Source organism: Phocoena phocoena, chromosome 1 (assembly GCF_963924675.1).
Source record: "Phocoena phocoena chromosome 1, mPhoPho1.1, whole genome shotgun sequence".
Taxonomy (NCBI): domain Eukaryota; kingdom Metazoa; phylum Chordata; class Mammalia; order Artiodactyla; family Phocoenidae; genus Phocoena; species Phocoena phocoena.
This window is the reverse complement of record NC_089219.1, coordinates 22,213,670-22,230,121: the sequence shown is the minus strand read 5'-3', so window position 1 is coordinate 22,230,121 and position 16,452 is coordinate 22,213,670. Positions and strand designations below refer to the sequence as shown.

Below are 16,452 nucleotides of genomic sequence, written 5' to 3'. Positions count from 1 at the left end.
TAAGAGTTCTCATCACAAGGAAAATACCTTTTTTTTCCTGTTTCTTTTATTTTGTATCTATAGGAGACGATGGATGTTCATTAAGCTTATTGTGGTCATCATTTCATGATGTATGCAAGTCAAATCATTATGCTCTATACCTTAAACTTATACAGTGCTGTATGTCAAATGTATCTCAATAAAACTAAAAGAAAAAAAGATCCCCATTCTTAACTAATTCCTAATCTTGATGGTCTCTTGCTGACACTCAGAGGGCCACAGTTCTGCATTAAGATTGCCATCAGCAAAGCCAGGTGTCTGAGGTAGGAGAGGAAAATATATTTTAATTAACAGGCATCCTTATTTAATTGTTAGTAAGGAATACACCAGGAGTTCCACTTTCCGAGAGGAACATCTGAGGTGGGCAAACACTTGTCTGTATACCTAGACTCTACGTGTAGTACATATGCAGGAAGCTGGCCTGCATCCAGTCTCTCTATGCTTTTGGTTCCAGCTGACTTGAAAAATATACTAACAGGTTGAAAGAAGGCAGTTACATGGAACATGTGAAATAGATACAATGGAAATTATGTGTGTGATTTTTAACTGGGCTGGCACCTCATGGTTGAGCAAGCCAGAAGAGGCTTGCTGTCCTGGGAGCCACCTAAATCCTTAGAAACTTAAAAAAAAACATACTTATGTTTATCTTATGGTGTAAAGCTGTGAGATCTATCTCATGGTTTAAAGCTCTGAGAGCCATCTAGTTCCTTAATTTCCAAACTCTTAGAAGATACCCATCTGTGTACAACATGTATTTTAAAAAATTATGCGATTTCTAAAATTAAAAAAATAAAGATACCTGCATGCTCCACCACAAAGTCCATCTCTAAGACATGTACTGGCATAATCAAATCAAATCAATCTATTCTAAGAAAAGGCCTACCGGATGAGCGTGTTCCCAATCTGGTGCCGTATTTCATTCCACTCCTCTTTGCTTTTTCGAGGCCAAGAATTCACGTTCATTTCAGGTTCACTGGGTCTGTGGTTCAACTTCATTGCCAGTGTGTCTTTCCTCTTCACTTTGTTGGCCAGAGCACCTTTGTACAAGGGAAAGAAAAACATGTAGGAGCTTAAAGCTCAGCCTCACCTGGAGCTAGGTAAGAGTCTGAATAAACAATATCATAATCCCAGCTTTCTAGCTGGCCTCTGATGATCCACCTAACAGAGAGGTGGGGGTAAAGCTGAGGACATCTAAAAATCTTTTTAGCAGATGGCCTCAGACGGGCTAAAAATATCTTTTCCCTTCTACCAGTTCTCTGTCTACATTTTTCTTCTTAATAAGAGTTGCTAGAGGAGGGATGGTCTAAGCAGGGGACAGCCTCTGAATTACAACACAGAGGCATTTGCGCTAACACACCTCATAAGGTTCCTACTCTTAAAGCTGCTTTCCACTTTTAGGAATCAGGATTCTATTATTCACAGATGTGTGTACATGAACATGTTTTTTTTCTTTGCCCCATGAACACAGGAAGCTCACTAGGCTGAAGGAGTGCATCATTTTTGTCTTTCCCACAAAGCCCAAATACCAACTTTCCTTTACTCCACATTCTTTAACACCATCAAGGTAAATAATTTTCAAATCAAAACCAAACACATAAAAAACTGATTGACTCAACCTACTGGGCTCCCTCTCACTGGCTTTTTATAACAATGGGAACAGCAGGGACAAGAGTCTTTCACAGAGCCTTCCAAGAGCAGTCAGCCAGACGATTCGATGGGAGAGGGTGCCTGCTTCCATGCATCTTAACACTTGCTAAGACCAGCACACAGCTTTATCTGTAAGAGAACTTTCTCCTTCTCTTTCCCTCCCTTTCTTACTATGATGGCTTTCATCTTCATCCTCTTCATCTCGGTATTGAATAGGACCTTCTGAATCAGAGTCACTCTCTTTCCCTTCTTCTTCCTCCTGCAGACACTGCGGTAGTTTAGGAATGACTGAGGTAGATGCTACATCTGCATCGAATGCAAATATGTGGATCTGCTCCTCCTCTTCTTCATCGTCTGGACTAACAAATTAACATAATTACATTTTACGTTTTCCTTTCAGAGACATAAAGAATAACTGATTTGCAAGGCAAACTACTGAATAACCATGAAAAAGTCCATAAATGAAATAATTTATAGTTATTTCCCTTAATTTTTACATTCTTGCTAAGAAACTTTTTAGCAGCTATTAATCTAAAGGGCTCTGGGTTCAAATCCCAGATCTACAACTTATTTACTAGCTTGTTAAGTTATTTAATTTTTCTGTAAATGTGAATGATACCTACCTTGTTGGCTTGTTCTGAGAATGAAATAGACAAATTCTAGAATGCACTAGTGTCTTGCACATAGGGCCCTGATGATCAATACATAAAATGCAAGTTTGCCTTGGTCTGATTGAATGAGAAGATCACACAGCATCTAACACAGTACTTGGCTCATGGAAGATACTCAATAAAAATATTTAACCCATTTCCTAAACCAAGGAAGCAAAGAGAAGTACGGATGAAAACTAACTTCTTTGCTTTACACTCTGGAGGCATAAAACTATGACCTAGTCTACTTCAAATTCCTAAACTGTCTCCTTCCAGGATGCAAAGTAAATAATACCAGGAAGTACAAAAGATTATGGCAAAAAAACCAAAAAGTAGGATACTGCAACAACTCTATAACAATTCTTTTAGTTATTAGTAAGACAAATTTCCAACTTGCCAAGAAGTGTTAATCTTCAGTCACAATTTGTCTGAATTTTGAAAAGACAGACAAAATAGGTATAAGTACCAATGCTACTGTGAACAGATTGAGTGTTTGGGGACAGATGAGGGAGAGAAAAGATGAGCAGTTTCAGTCTGTGGGGCTGAAATACTGAGCTATCTTTCAGAGCTCCCTTCTTTTTCTCTAGGCTTCTCTCTGTCTCTCTCTACCAGGTTCTGTGCCAGGCACTAGAGCTTTCAGATTTGTCTAATTTCATTCTCGCAAGCCTATGAGGTAGGTATTATTTCTGTTTACAGGTTAGACAACTGAAGAGCAGGAAGATTAAGTAACATACACTACTGCACGCTAGTAAATCAGAGGCAGAGCTGGGATTTGAACCCAGAGCCATCTTACTCCAAGGTCAATGTTCATAAGCACCATGTTACACTGCTTCCCGTATATCATATAAAAATACATAGTGATTTTAATTTTCAAGTACAGAAGTTTGTAATTTTTGTATCATCATGGAAATTTCTGCCATGGAAACAATGTTATAGAAATCAGGAGAGTAAAAGTTCAAATTCAAGAACATGTCCTATTTGTTGAGTATTCTTCTTAATTTAAATTTATTCACATTTTCTCTCTATAACTAATTTTTTCCAAGAAGGACTAGCTACAGTAAAGAGGGAACAAGAAGCAAGCTTTAAAGGCACTCACACTTTCAGCATTTCAATAGTGATGGGAAGTGACCTGGTCCGACCCAGGGTACTGCTGTCCTCAGAAAAGTTGTCACTGTTCTCGAAGAGCAATGAATGAGCTCTATGAGAGCCTTCCAAGGGAGGAGTCATGGGGAGTGGGCTGGTCAGGGCCTGCTGGATTCGGATATGCAGTGGGACTTGGGGCAGCCTAGAGGGTACATGGGGCTCCCCAAAGCTGTGGTCCAACATCCTCTTGGGTACTTCCCTTTTCTGACTTTCCTGCTGGGGAACCTCCTGGGGTAGGTCTAAGGAAGGTGGAAACTCATTTTCTGGCACAACTTGAAAAGTCTTAGCAGGGAATGGAGGGGACCGAGGGGGTTCTGGAGGTATATGAGTAGGCAGTGGGGGGGATGGGGCGGTAGGGGGGATCATCAGCAGGGGTTCGGAGCCCACAGAGCATGTGCTCTTCTCTTTCTGATCACTTGGTGCTTTTGTGGTGGTGGCAGTGGCAGCAGCAGACTCTGAGGTGGGTACCAAAGTTGATGGAACGCCTCTCTTAGGTGGTAAAGGTGGGGACAGCTTTGATAACAACGTACCACTGTTTATTGCTTGGGATAGTTCAGCTGGAAAAGAGAAAGCAACACCTCAGTTTAAGATGGCTTTACAGTGCTTTGAGGGGCCAGCCCAGGGCCTAGAATTAGAGCTAGGCTCAGTCTTAATCTTTCGGGCAAATTATACCATTTCATGGCTTTGCCATTCCCTAGCTATCTAATCCTGAAACAAAATTAATATTTAAATATATAGAAGCCCTAATAAATGTACAGAGGTGTAGGAAGACCACTACCTTAATATTTTGATGAGAAACTTCTTACTTCTTTACTATGATAATAGACATGACAATTTTTTATGACTTGATCTTGGTGTAGATAAAGTTAATATGAAAAAAACAAAAAAAATGTGGCTAGTAAATTCTTTTGTCTAACAGTACTCCATTAAAAAATTTAAACATGCAGATTGAAACAAAAAAACAAACACTATCAGGCATTGTTACCATATACTGATAAATAATGATATCTAGATATCAGAGCACTTTATTATTAAACTATCAATGATATCTTGGATTTTTATAGCAAACGCAGAGGCCTTTGAAGAAAGCAAGGTGCTTTTCTATCCTTAACTTCATATTCTTCTTATACAAGAGATCATCTTTACCATTTTACAGAAGCAAAAACTGAGGCCACAGAAGTTACGTGACTTGCCCAAGATCATACTACAAACTGGTAAGGACTCAGCTAGTTCCTAGGACTCATTATGAGGCTCCATCATCTGGATCCCACTGACTTTGTTTCTTACTAGTGTCCACACCTCTTCTTGTCCTTTATGTCCAATCTGTCATCTCCACTCTTCACTACCCTATGGGCTCCTTGACAACAGGGCACCCCTTGTCTCTATCAGCATATTCACAGGGTGGGGCACAGTGCCTGGCACATAGTGGGTCCTCAATACATATTTACTAGATGAGAGGCCCCTACCCTGTATCATGACAGTATATATCCCTATGTGATCCCCCAAAGCCCACAACGTCTCAGGTGTTGATTCCACAAAGTCCCTTTGGAGAGCTCCAAATGGCTTTTAAGAAGTGGATCGGGCTTCCCTGGTGGCGCAGTGGTTGAGAGTCCGCCTGCCGATGCAGGGGACACGGGTTCGTGCCCCGGTCCGGGAAGATTCCACATGCCGCGGAGCGGCTAGGCCCGTGAGCCATGGCTGCTGAGCCTGCGCGTCCGGAGCCTGTGCTCCGCAACGGGAGAGGCTGCAACAGTGAGAGGCCCGCATACCGCAAAAAAAAAAAAAAGAAGTGGATCAACACATCACAAAAGGTCAACCTTGCAAAATAATTAAATAGTAGTTCTCTCGGTTACCAACCTCCAACCCTCTACGCAAACCCCTCACTTGTTTTCAAAGGTTTTATATGTCTTACCTAGAGAGCAACACTTCAAGTTTCCCTAAATTAAAAATTTAACTGCACTAAATCCCATTCCATTGGCAGCATTCAAAGTAAAAGTCTAGCTAATCTGATAATGCTTTAATGTCATTCTTCATAAGTAAAAATTTAAAAGGTCCTTCTAGAAAAATACTGCATACACATATAAAAAAGGATTCGAAAAATGTTAATTTCAGGATCAATAAAAGGTATTTTTTGGTAGACTGGATTTTTGCTGTCTGTCTAAAAACAGTGGTTAGCTATTCCATCTACAACAAAACCCACCCCTGACAAGACGAAATTTGAGTATTTTAACATTTGAATTGATAAAGTAAATTGCCTTTGGTAATTTATGGAAAACATATACCTGAAAAGTAAAGGAAATGACCTCTGGTACACATACCCTCTGGTACAAATACCCAATGGCATTTGGCTGTAGTTCCGTGGGAAAGATGACAAAATGTTCATTGGAGGGGTTACAAATTCCCTTCATCTGTTCAGTTATTTATGGTGGTCCTTCCTTAGTCCCAACACTACTAATTAGTCCTAATACTATTATGCCCGTTAGTAGACACAGCAATGTCTAAACATTGGTTTCCAAATGTTTGGGTTTCATGGACCAATACTATTAAAAAGATCCTCAACCAATCTCAGGTTGTCAATTTTTATTATTTTCAACTAAGGCTTCTTTTTTTTTTTGGCCGTGCTGCGTGGCTTGTGGGATCTTAGTTCTCAGCCAGGGATTGAACCCAGGTTCCCAGCAGTGGAAACATGGCACCTTAACCACTGGACTGCCAGTGAATTCCCTCAACTAAGGCTTGATATTCAGTAAACCACTTATGAACATAACCCCTTCATGGAAGAAATGGTCTTTTAACACCAAAGAATTAGGAAGGTCCATAATTTCAGAATAAAGGATAGTCCTTTTATTTATTTATTTTTTTGGGGCTATGTCGTGCAGCTTGTGGGATCTCAGCTCCTCGACCAGGGATTAAACCCAGGCCACGGCAGTGAAAGCTCGGAATCCCAACTACTAGGCCAGCAGGGAACTCCCTAAAGGATAGTTCTTTAAATCAAGTCTACTTAACCTTAATAAAAACTGTGAACTATCCTATTTTTCTCTTTCTGCTGAGGACCACTTGTGGACTGATGCTGGTCCCTCAGTCACAGGGCCTACTGCTTTGGGCTATTCACCTGAGGCCAAGAGTGGCCTCCGCAGTTTAGCCCAGGATACAGTACACATATTATCATTTTTAAATATTGTCTTACCCTGAAAAGGTGGAGTACTACTGGTTTAGAGCAGTGGTTCTTGATGTGTGGTCCCCACATACAGAGCATCAGCATCATCTGGGAACTCATTAGAAATGCAAATTCTCAGGCACTACCCCAGACTTACTGAATTGGAAACTCTAAGGGCAGAGCCCAGCACTCTGTGTTTTAACAAGCCCTCTAGGTGACCATGATGAGAACCCCTGTTTAGACAACAGGTTGAGAACACAAGTATACAGGACAGAGGTCTGTACTCCAGAGTTGAAAAGGCTGTGTTTGGTTTCTATCTTTCACTAACTGCAAGCTGAGTCAATCACAACTTCTTCACATTCTTATTGCCCTAACTATATAATAGATAAAATAGATAAAACTTCACAAGGTTTTGAAAACAAGTATATGAAAGCTCCTCAGTCCTCAGAGATAAGTCAACACAGCACTATCCATCCAAGGTAGTGATAATAATAATAATAACCTTCATCCTGTTTTTATCAAGCTCCTCCAACCTGCTATAGTCACAATGAATTCTAAGCCTGTTTTTCAAGGTTCTAGTCACTCCATACAATTTGGTTAATTAGCCATTTGATGAGCACACTTTTTGTTTCTCCAATCATTAACAAAAACTTTAAGCAGTACTAAGCCTAATATCATTTTTCTTGAAAAACTACCTTTTTTCCTTTCCTCCCCTTCTTAAAATTCCTCTAAATTTATATAAGGAAAACTGACCTAAATATACTATAATATATTCAGGTAAATATAAAAAATTTACTAAACCAATAAAAAGTTACTGGTTATCTTCCCTGCTTTCATTCTTCCACCACTTATTTTATTAAAAGTAGCATTCTTAACTCTCCTGAGACAAAACATGATTTTATCAGGATAATTTAAATATCTTTGAAGTTCCCCATGAATGTACTATGCCAGACACTGAATCGCAAGTTACACTGGCACCTATACAATCACCTTTTTATCTACTGGATTTATGCTGAAGGAAGGCATTGGCAGTTTAAAGTAGGTTAAAGAAAAAACCCTTTTCTCCAAGCAGATCAAACCCATTGTGGTCTTCACATGTACAGTCCCCCAACTACAAACAGTAGTTCAGAAACATTGTTTTAGGAAAATAAATATTAATCCCCCAAAACTTGAACCTAATTTTAGTGATATTTAACCCCACTGTTTCCATTTATAGCCATCTGCCTCATTTTCAAGGCTTTTTTCTATATTGAGGGCATTCATAAGGACAAGCTATGGAGAACTCTCTCACAGACCAAATCAATATTGTACCAGTTATCCAATAAAACAACTGTCTTGGGCTTCCCTGGTGGCGCAGTGGTTGAGAGTCCGCCTGCCGATGCAGGGGACACCGGTTCGTGCCCCGGTCCGCGAAGATCCCACATGCCGCAGAGCGGCTGGGCCCATGAGCCATGGCTGCTGAGCCTGCGCGTCCGGAGCCTGTGCTCCACAACGGGAAAGGCCACAACAGTGAGAGGCCCGCGTACCGCAAAAAAACCCAAACAACTGTCTAAAACCAAACCAAACCCCAAACAATGGAAATCTAAAGATTTACTTACCAATGACAGGGTTGCTATTTCTGTGAGCTGGTTTAGGGGGAGGGATAGGGGGCTGCTTGGCAGGAACTGTATGAGTGAGGCTCGGGGTAGCAGTAGTGTTAGTGCTGGCAGTAGAAGCAGGCAGAGTCCTGGGTGCTTGGGAAGGGGGGACAGAGGAATTAACAGTTTTTGCTGGGTTTGTGGCAGCCGTGGTGGCAGCAGGTGCTGTGGTGATGGCAGTGGTGGGCGTGGAGGAGAGTGGTCTTGCTGTGCTGCCAGAGGAAGTGGCATCCTTTGCTTGCCCTTCATTTGCTTCGTGAGAAGAGGACAAGTGTCTTTTAGGGGGAAGTAAAGGCTGTTTGGGTACATTCTCAGGAATGGACTCTGCTTCAGAATTAGGCTGGTTTCCAGTTGAGCCTGTGTAATAACAGATGTGATTTAAAAGGAAAGAGTTACAAGACAGACTGAAAAAGCTAACACACCCATAGCTTATGGTCAATTCCATCCATTATTTAATGTATAGATTGGTTTACGGACAAAGTTTCCCAACCTCAACATACTTAAGGTATATGACACTTTCTCAATCATAAGACAGACTTGTTATGGTAGTGATTCTTCATACAAGAGCCAGGAAACTGGACACAGGGTCCCTTGGGTGGAGGAGGAGGAATGTGTAGCTTGAAAAAGTCCTACAGTTATCTGATATTTAATATCCTCTTCCGTCCTTGAGAATCACACAGTTAGGTATTTTGTGAATACAAGAATGAGGGGATAAATTGTACTTAAAGTGGCAACTAGGTGAGGAACTGCTAGAGGAGAACAGAAGTCCCTCTGGATTTTATTTCTCCCCTGGCTCTTGTAAACCCCCGAAGTAAATTAGAATAACTGATCCATGGCTCTTAAACTAAAAAATTCAGAGTTGGGCTTCCCTGGTGGCGCAGTGGTTGAGAGTCCGCCTGCCGATGCAGGGGACACGGGTTCGTGCCCCGGTCCGGGAGGATCCCATGTGCCGCGGAGCGGCTGGGCCCGTGAGCCAAGCCTGCTGGGCCTGCGCGTCCGGAGCCTGTGCTCCACAAAGGGAGGGGCCACAGCAGTGAGAGGCCCACGAACCGCAAAAAATTCAGAGTTAATTACCTAGTCGCTTCTTTGGGTCCTCTTCTGGACTAGGCTTCTTAAGATTTGCTATTCTTCTTGGTTCTTCCTCTACTTGGACTGGACTAGAAGATCTGGCACTCCCTATGGGGGTGGTATGGCCATTCTTTAACGTGGCATGGCTCAACTTCCCTGGATCCTCACCACCTGCAAGGTCCAAAAGAAAGAGCAAACTGATGGACTGGTGTGGTCAGGTAGGGAGAAGAGTTGGCAATTTCTAACCTTTCTTATCCCCTTTATCCAACCCTCTTCCTGTTTTAGCTTATTATTTAGATTTTATAGTAGTAATGAAAATAAGTAGCTCTTTTTCCAATAAACATTTGATTGTCTATTATGTGCCGGGTGCTTTGCTACATGAATAAGACAGATTTATTTCACACAAATAATTACAATGCTAAATGTTAAGAGCTATTATGAGTGATGTGCTATGGTACAAATGAAGAAACAATTTTCTTGGGGGTGGGAATGGGGTTAGAAAAGCTTCACAGAAAGTCGTAGCTAAACTGAGTCTTAAAGGAGGAGTAGGAGCCTGCCACTCGATGATAAGATGAGCAAAGACCATGTAGGAAGAAGAAATAGCATATATGAAGGTGTGAAATTATTCGACATGTTTGGGAACTGACAATTAGTTTGTCCTGGCAGGAGAACAGATGCACATAAGAAAAAGTTAATAGGAATGGAAAGGCAAGCAAAAGCCAGGCTATGAAGGGTGCCAAGCACCATGTAAAAGAGCCTGGACTGAATCCTGTAGGAAACAGGAAGCCAAAGAATTAAAGTAGGAGAGAGATATGATCTGCTCTGTCTTTTAGAAAGTTAATTCTGAGAGCTGTGAGAAGGATGGATTAGGCAGTGATTGGAATAGGAAAACTAATAACGAGCAGAATGTAGGTGAGAAATAGCAGAGGGTGCCTGAGGGCATCAGGAGTGGACAGCAAGGGGGAGAACTGATAGACACATCAAAGGTAAAACACGGTACACATGATTAATTCCTATAAGCTAAACTGCAGGAATGATCACTAGGCTGCAGGCTTTGGGATGAACACTCATCGCTATTAAACTTGTAGGCAAGATCCTTTTATGGAGGAATTAGACAAGTGTTCCCAGTTACTGCTGAGGTTTCCTTTGGAGGAGAGAACTGAAACACTGAGGTTAGAGACTGAAAACTGTCTCACCTCCTAGTGTCATGGGAACTGGAACTATTTGCTCTCTAGTTACTCTCTTTGTTTTCCATAGGGAGACACTCTTCATTTTAGTGTCTCTTGAGTTAGTCCCTCGAGTTCTCATAGACCAGACTCCCTCACCCCAACCCACCACTTCCTACTAAGAGATTAGACAGTATCATTCTTCATACAGTCTCAGAAAGAGGTGGAGCTTGGGCTAAAAGTAGTATAAGTCTAAGGCAAATGAGCACTGAATGAAAAATGTACTTCTAAAGTGGAAGTATTCTGACAACTATTTTTAAAATTTTAAAACAGAGGAAGGGGCAAGATGACAACAACTATGCAAATGTTGTAAGTTACTGCTTATGTTAATATAGCGCACCTTTAACAAAAACAGGACTTTCTAGAATGTAAAGCAATGAATCATTTCAAAGCCCCTACTTTCTTTCTTTTTAAAAAAATATTTATTTAGTTATTTTTGGCAGCATTGGGTCTTCGTTGCTGCGTGCAGGCTTTCTCTAGTTGCGGCGAGCGGGGGCTACTCTTTTGTTGCAGTGCTCAGGCTTCTCATTGCAGTGGCTTCTCCTGCTGCGAAGCACGGGCTCTAGGCACGTGGGCTTCAGTAGTTGTGGCACGCGGGCTCAGTAGTTGTAGCTCGCGGGCTCTAGAGCGCAGGCTCAGTAGTTGTGGTGCACGGGCTTAGTTGCTCAGTGGCACGTGGAATCTTCCCGGACCAGGGCTCGAACCCATGTCCCCTGCATTGACAGGCAGATTCTTAACCACTGTGCTACTAGGAAAGCCCAAAGCCCCTACTTTTAAAAAACATACAGTGAAAGGTAAAGACACATTATTAATTAGTTTCTACTCAGCACATACCAGCAAAAGTGATCAGTCATCTTGCAAGTTACTTAATCAGGATTGTCTACTTTGAAGTAAAACTTCTTATATATACATATATTAAAAAAAAATAAATTCATTTATTTATTTTTAGCTGCGTTGGGTCTTTGTTGCTGTGCGCGGGCTTTCTCTAGTTGCAGCAAGCTGGGGCTACTCTTCATTGTGGTGTGCGGGCTTCTCATTGCAGTGGCTCCTCTTATTGCTGAGCACGAGCTCTAGGCCCATGGGCTTCAGTAGTTGTGACGTGTGGGCTTCAGTAGTTGTGGCACGTGGACTCAATAGTTGTGGCTTGCGGGCTCTGGAGCGCAGGCTCAGTAGTTGTGGTGCACAGGCTCAGTTGCTCCACGGCATGTGGGATCTTCCCGGACCAGGGCTTGAACCCGTGTCCCCTGCATTGGCAGGTGGATTCTTAACCACTGTGCCACCAGGGAAGTCCCAAACTTCTTATGTTTAATGCAAAGGGTTTGTGCTAAATGCTAACAGAATAGAATAGAATTAGAATCTGGCCTCAACATCTATGAGTGCCTCTCAACCCCCAACTCAGAAAATCCATTACATATTTTATAATGTAGTCAAGTCAGAACCATAATCAAGCCAAAAGCCATCTCTGAGTATGAAAAGAACTGCAAGGTTCAAATACTGCTTTTAGCCTAAACTGGAGATATGTAAGCCAGGCTGTGAGGCCCATCTCTTAGTTTCTTCTTTTTTTAAAAAAAATTTTATTTATTTATTTATTTATTTTTGGCTGTGTTGGGTCTTTGTTGCTGCACGCGGGCTTTCTCTAGTTGCGGCTAGTGGGGGCTACTCTTCGTTGCGGCGCGTGGGCTTCTCATTGCAGTGGCTTCTCTTGTTGTGGAGCATGGGCTCTAGGCGTGCGGGCTTCAGTAGTTGTGGCACGCAGGCTCAGTACTCTTGGCTTGCGGGCTCTAGAGTGCAGGCTCAGTAGTTGTGGCTCAAGGGCTTAGCTGCTCCGCAGCATGTGGGATCTTTCTGGGCCAGGGATCGAACCCATGTCCCCTGCATTGGCAGGCGGATTCTCAACCACTGTGCTGCCAGGGAAGTCCTCTTAGTTTCTTCTTACAGAGTACAGTTTAGGTCAGTTCTCTGGTTGGCAGAGGGACATCTTGTCCAACGGCTACAATTCACTTAGCAATTGGACCTCTGAGCTTGCTTCTAAGCTGAAAACAACTTGGATCAAGAGCCAATAGGAAGTATATGGCAAAAAAGACTGAATGAAGGTGAAAAACAAGAAAGAAGTAATGTATGAGGTTTGGTGAGTGAGCAAGAAAGGTGAGAGGTAGGAAAGGGCATAGGGTGAGGAATGGCTATTATCAAAAAACAATGGCCAAAGACGTTGCAACAGAGGCATTATAACTGTAGTTACCCACCTAAATACCTAGAAGTTTTTGTATCCTACTGTAAAAAAACAAATAGACTCATGAAAATTTAGAAAAATAGAAAGAAAAAAATCCCCTACATTCCTATTCCAACATCCAGAAATAACCAATGCTAATAATATTTTAGTATTTTTCCTTCAAGCTTGTTTTTTCTACTTAAGCTTTTATATAGTTGAGACAATAAACACATAATTTAATTAAATTTTGCAAACAAGCAATATATTCAAATGGTTCAAAACCTAAAGAGTATAGTATTTCATCGGTTTGGTTCCTTTCTTCAACTAACCAAAGGATATATTTTTAAAATTTGGATTTCAGGGCTTCCCTGGTGGCGCAGTGGTTGAGAGTCCGCCTGCCAATGCAGGGGACACGGGTTCGTGCCCCGGTCTGGGAAGATCCCACATGCCACGGAGCGGCTAGGCCTGTGAGCCGTGGCCGCTGAGCCTGCGTGTCCGGAGCCTGTGCTCCGCAACGGGAGAGGCCACAACAGTGAGAGGCCCGCATACCACAAAAAACAAACAAACAAAAACTTGGCTTTCATATTTTGTCTCATGCTAAGTAATTCTAATGAAGAGAAATGAAATGCAACCAATGTACTACAGCCTTACTCTTCTGATAAGCTGCTTCATAAAAGTCACACATTAGAGAAAGTCCTGACATTATTAAACCAGCAGTGAGTGTTGAAATACCAAAACATGATCTTTTTTTTTTTTTTTTTTTATGCGTTACGCGGGCCTCTCACTGTTGTGGCCTCTCCCGTTGCGGAGGACAGGCTCCGGACGCGCAGGCTCAGCGGCCATGGCTCACGGGCCCAGCTGCTCCGCGGCATGTGGGATCTTCCCAGACTGGGGCACGAGCCCGTGTCCCCTGCATCGGCAGGCGGACTCTCAACCACTGCGCCACCAGGGAAGCCCCAAAACATGATCTTTATGACAGACAAACAAGAAATATTAGGGGCAGCAATATGGGCCTGGAGACAAATCTGGTATTTAAAAAAAAAAAAATGTAAATGACACAGTACTGCAGGTGGCACAAAGCTGAGGATGTACAAAGAGACAGAGAATGGTTGTCCTAAGGATCCTTCACCAACCACTCAACTGCAATTCCAGAGTTAAAGACCGCAGCCAGATAAGGTAGGTACTTGGAAGGAAGGGTGAAGGAAGCTTTTTTTATTCCTCAGCAAGAAAATGGACTTTAATACAGAAAATTAGGCGGCAATTATTGGAAGGGGTTTACCCCTTATGTTTACCCCCTAAGCTGAGATTCCTTAAACAAAAAAATCAATTATTCTCATTTATGTTTTAATATTTTTTTCTTCATTAGATATTTTCATTCCCACAAAAAATATATGCCCAATTATATGCAATAAAGGGGTGGGGGAGTGGGAGGTACAAACTACTGAGTGTAAGACAGGCTCAAGGATGTATTGTACAACATGGGGAATATAGCCAATATTTTGTAATAACCGTAAATGGAAAGTAATCTTTAAAAATTATACAAAAAATGCCTTCTTAAAGTAAATCAAATATAGATGGTATGCCACTGAAGTCCATAGAAATATCTTATCATTATTTAGTATTTTTCATTGTCAAGTTTAATGCCAGTAGAGAAAAATGTACAAAATAGAAATGTAAATTTCAAAGACATATTACAAGGAAAACACTTGTGTGATCATCATGGACATTAGGAAATAAAATGTTTTCAGAGCTCTCTGAAGCCTCTCTCTCTCCCTAGTAACATCCCTTTCCTTCCCACACAAAGCAATCAATCACTCTCCTAACTCTTATGATAATCCTTGCTTTGTGTTATTATAGTTTAACCACATAAGCATGCATCTCCAAACAGTTTTTCCTTTTTTTTTTTTTTTAAATATTTATTTATTTGGTTGCCCTGGGTCTTAGTTGCGGCAGGTGGGCTCCTTAGTTGTGGCTCACAGGCTCCTTAGTTGCGGCATGCATGTGGGATCTAGTTCCCTGAGCAAGCATCGAACCCAGGCCCCCTGCATTGGGAGCACAGAGTCTTAATCACTGCGCCACCAGGGAAGTCCCTTTTTTTCTGTTTTGAAGGCATTTATTTCAACAGTTCATTCACTAAAACCCCCTGAGCTTTAGTCCAAAAAGTTCGTTTCCATTTTCTTTTGATAATCAGGAGAATCAACCCACTTTTCTAAACAATCACTTTTTTAGATCATTTACTGGGAGAAAGTATCTTTTAAAAGCATGTTTGGAGTGAATTTGTAAGCAAAAATTAGTAAAAGGGCAAGAAGAACTTTTTATTCCTCAGCTCAGTCTCAACTCACATTTAACTTTTAATTATTTCCTATCTTGTAAGAGTCATTGCTGCCATTAGGCCTTTCTTTGTGAGGTGGCCAGTTTTCTCCTTAACACAGCTCACTAAACTCATTTTTTTTTCCCCTAACACTGTTTTTTCTTCACACTTACAGAAATGATACAATATATATTCTTTCATGACTGACTTCAATTGCTCAGTATTACTTATGACATTCACATTAAAGCATGTAGGTATAGTTTGTTTGCATTGCTATATAATATTTCATTTTATCAATGTGTCACAAATTATGTATATATTTTACTATTGATGGACATTTGGGTTGTTTCCAATTTTGCTCTACTGTTAATAAATATTGCTGCTATGAGCATATTTATACATATCTCCTGATACACACGTATACATATTTTTGTTGCGTATATACCAAAGACTGCACATAGGTTTACATATCTCCAGCTTTCATAGATTATGCTAAACTTTTTTTCAAGGTGATTCTTCCACTCTAACACTTGCATCAATAGGTGTATGTGAATTCCACTTATTTCATACCCTCATCAACTCTTGTTGTTGGTCATCTGATTAATTTTAGGTTTTCTAGTTTATACGTAGAGCTATTTTACTTTGGTTTTAATTTGTATCCCTTAATTACTAATGAAGTAAAAAACCCACCTTTTTGTTTATTGGGCATTTGTATGTACTCTTCAGTGAACTGTCTGTTCAGTGCTTTTGCAGACTTTTCTACCGCATTGCCTTTTTCTTTTTTAACAGAAGTTATAAAAATATATATTCTAGATGCATGAACAGTTTTTTTAAGCCCCCTTCCCTCTCAACAACAGCAATAATAAAGAAAGAAAATTCAAATACTTAGTCAGAACCAAAGACCAAGTGTACAGAGACAGACATATGCTATTTGCAAACTCACCCTGCTCAGGGTCTTCCAACAGAACCCCTCTTTTAACCAGCTCTTCTCTCGGTTTTCGCATAGATATTTTTCGCTCTAAAACTAACATTAAATTGGAAAAAAACACTCAGAAATGTGGCAGATAAAATTCACCTCCTTAGGTAAAAGAATAAAGTGATTCAATTTTCTATTCTTAGGAAAGAAAAGAACACAAAAACTAGCTTTGAATTTAAAAACTTAATTTCATTCACAACCTGTGCTATTGGGAAAATATCATTTCCAAAAAGAACTATCCTTTCATAAGTTTAGCTTTTCCTTTTTTTTAATTTTTGGCCCGCCACCCGGGCCCTTGGCAATGAGAGCGAGGAGTCCTAACCCACTGGACTGCCAGAGAATTCCCTCCCTTTTTAATGGAAATTGCAATAGTAAGATACTTATGGATGAAC

At 41.0% G+C, this 16,452-nt stretch overlaps 1 protein-coding gene across 1 annotated transcript in view; it reads right to left on the bottom strand.

The window, feature by feature from the left end:
- Positions 1–16,452, bottom strand: part of PHACTR4 (phosphatase and actin regulator 4) — a 47,348-nt gene that overhangs the window by 13,837 nt on the left and 17,059 nt on the right. Inside the window, exons 3-8 of the mRNA XM_065882286.1 lie at positions 16,028–16,108; positions 9,345–9,509; positions 8,232–8,627; positions 3,433–4,036; positions 1,858–2,045; positions 923–1,076 (exon numbers count right to left, since the gene is read on the bottom strand). Of these exons, the coding sequence (XP_065738358.1) occupies positions 923–1,076; positions 1,858–2,045; positions 3,433–4,036; positions 8,232–8,627; positions 9,345–9,509; positions 16,028–16,108 (1,588 nt within the window). The remainder of the gene's footprint in view (positions 1–922; positions 1,077–1,857; positions 2,046–3,432; positions 4,037–8,231; positions 8,628–9,344; positions 9,510–16,027; positions 16,109–16,452) is intronic.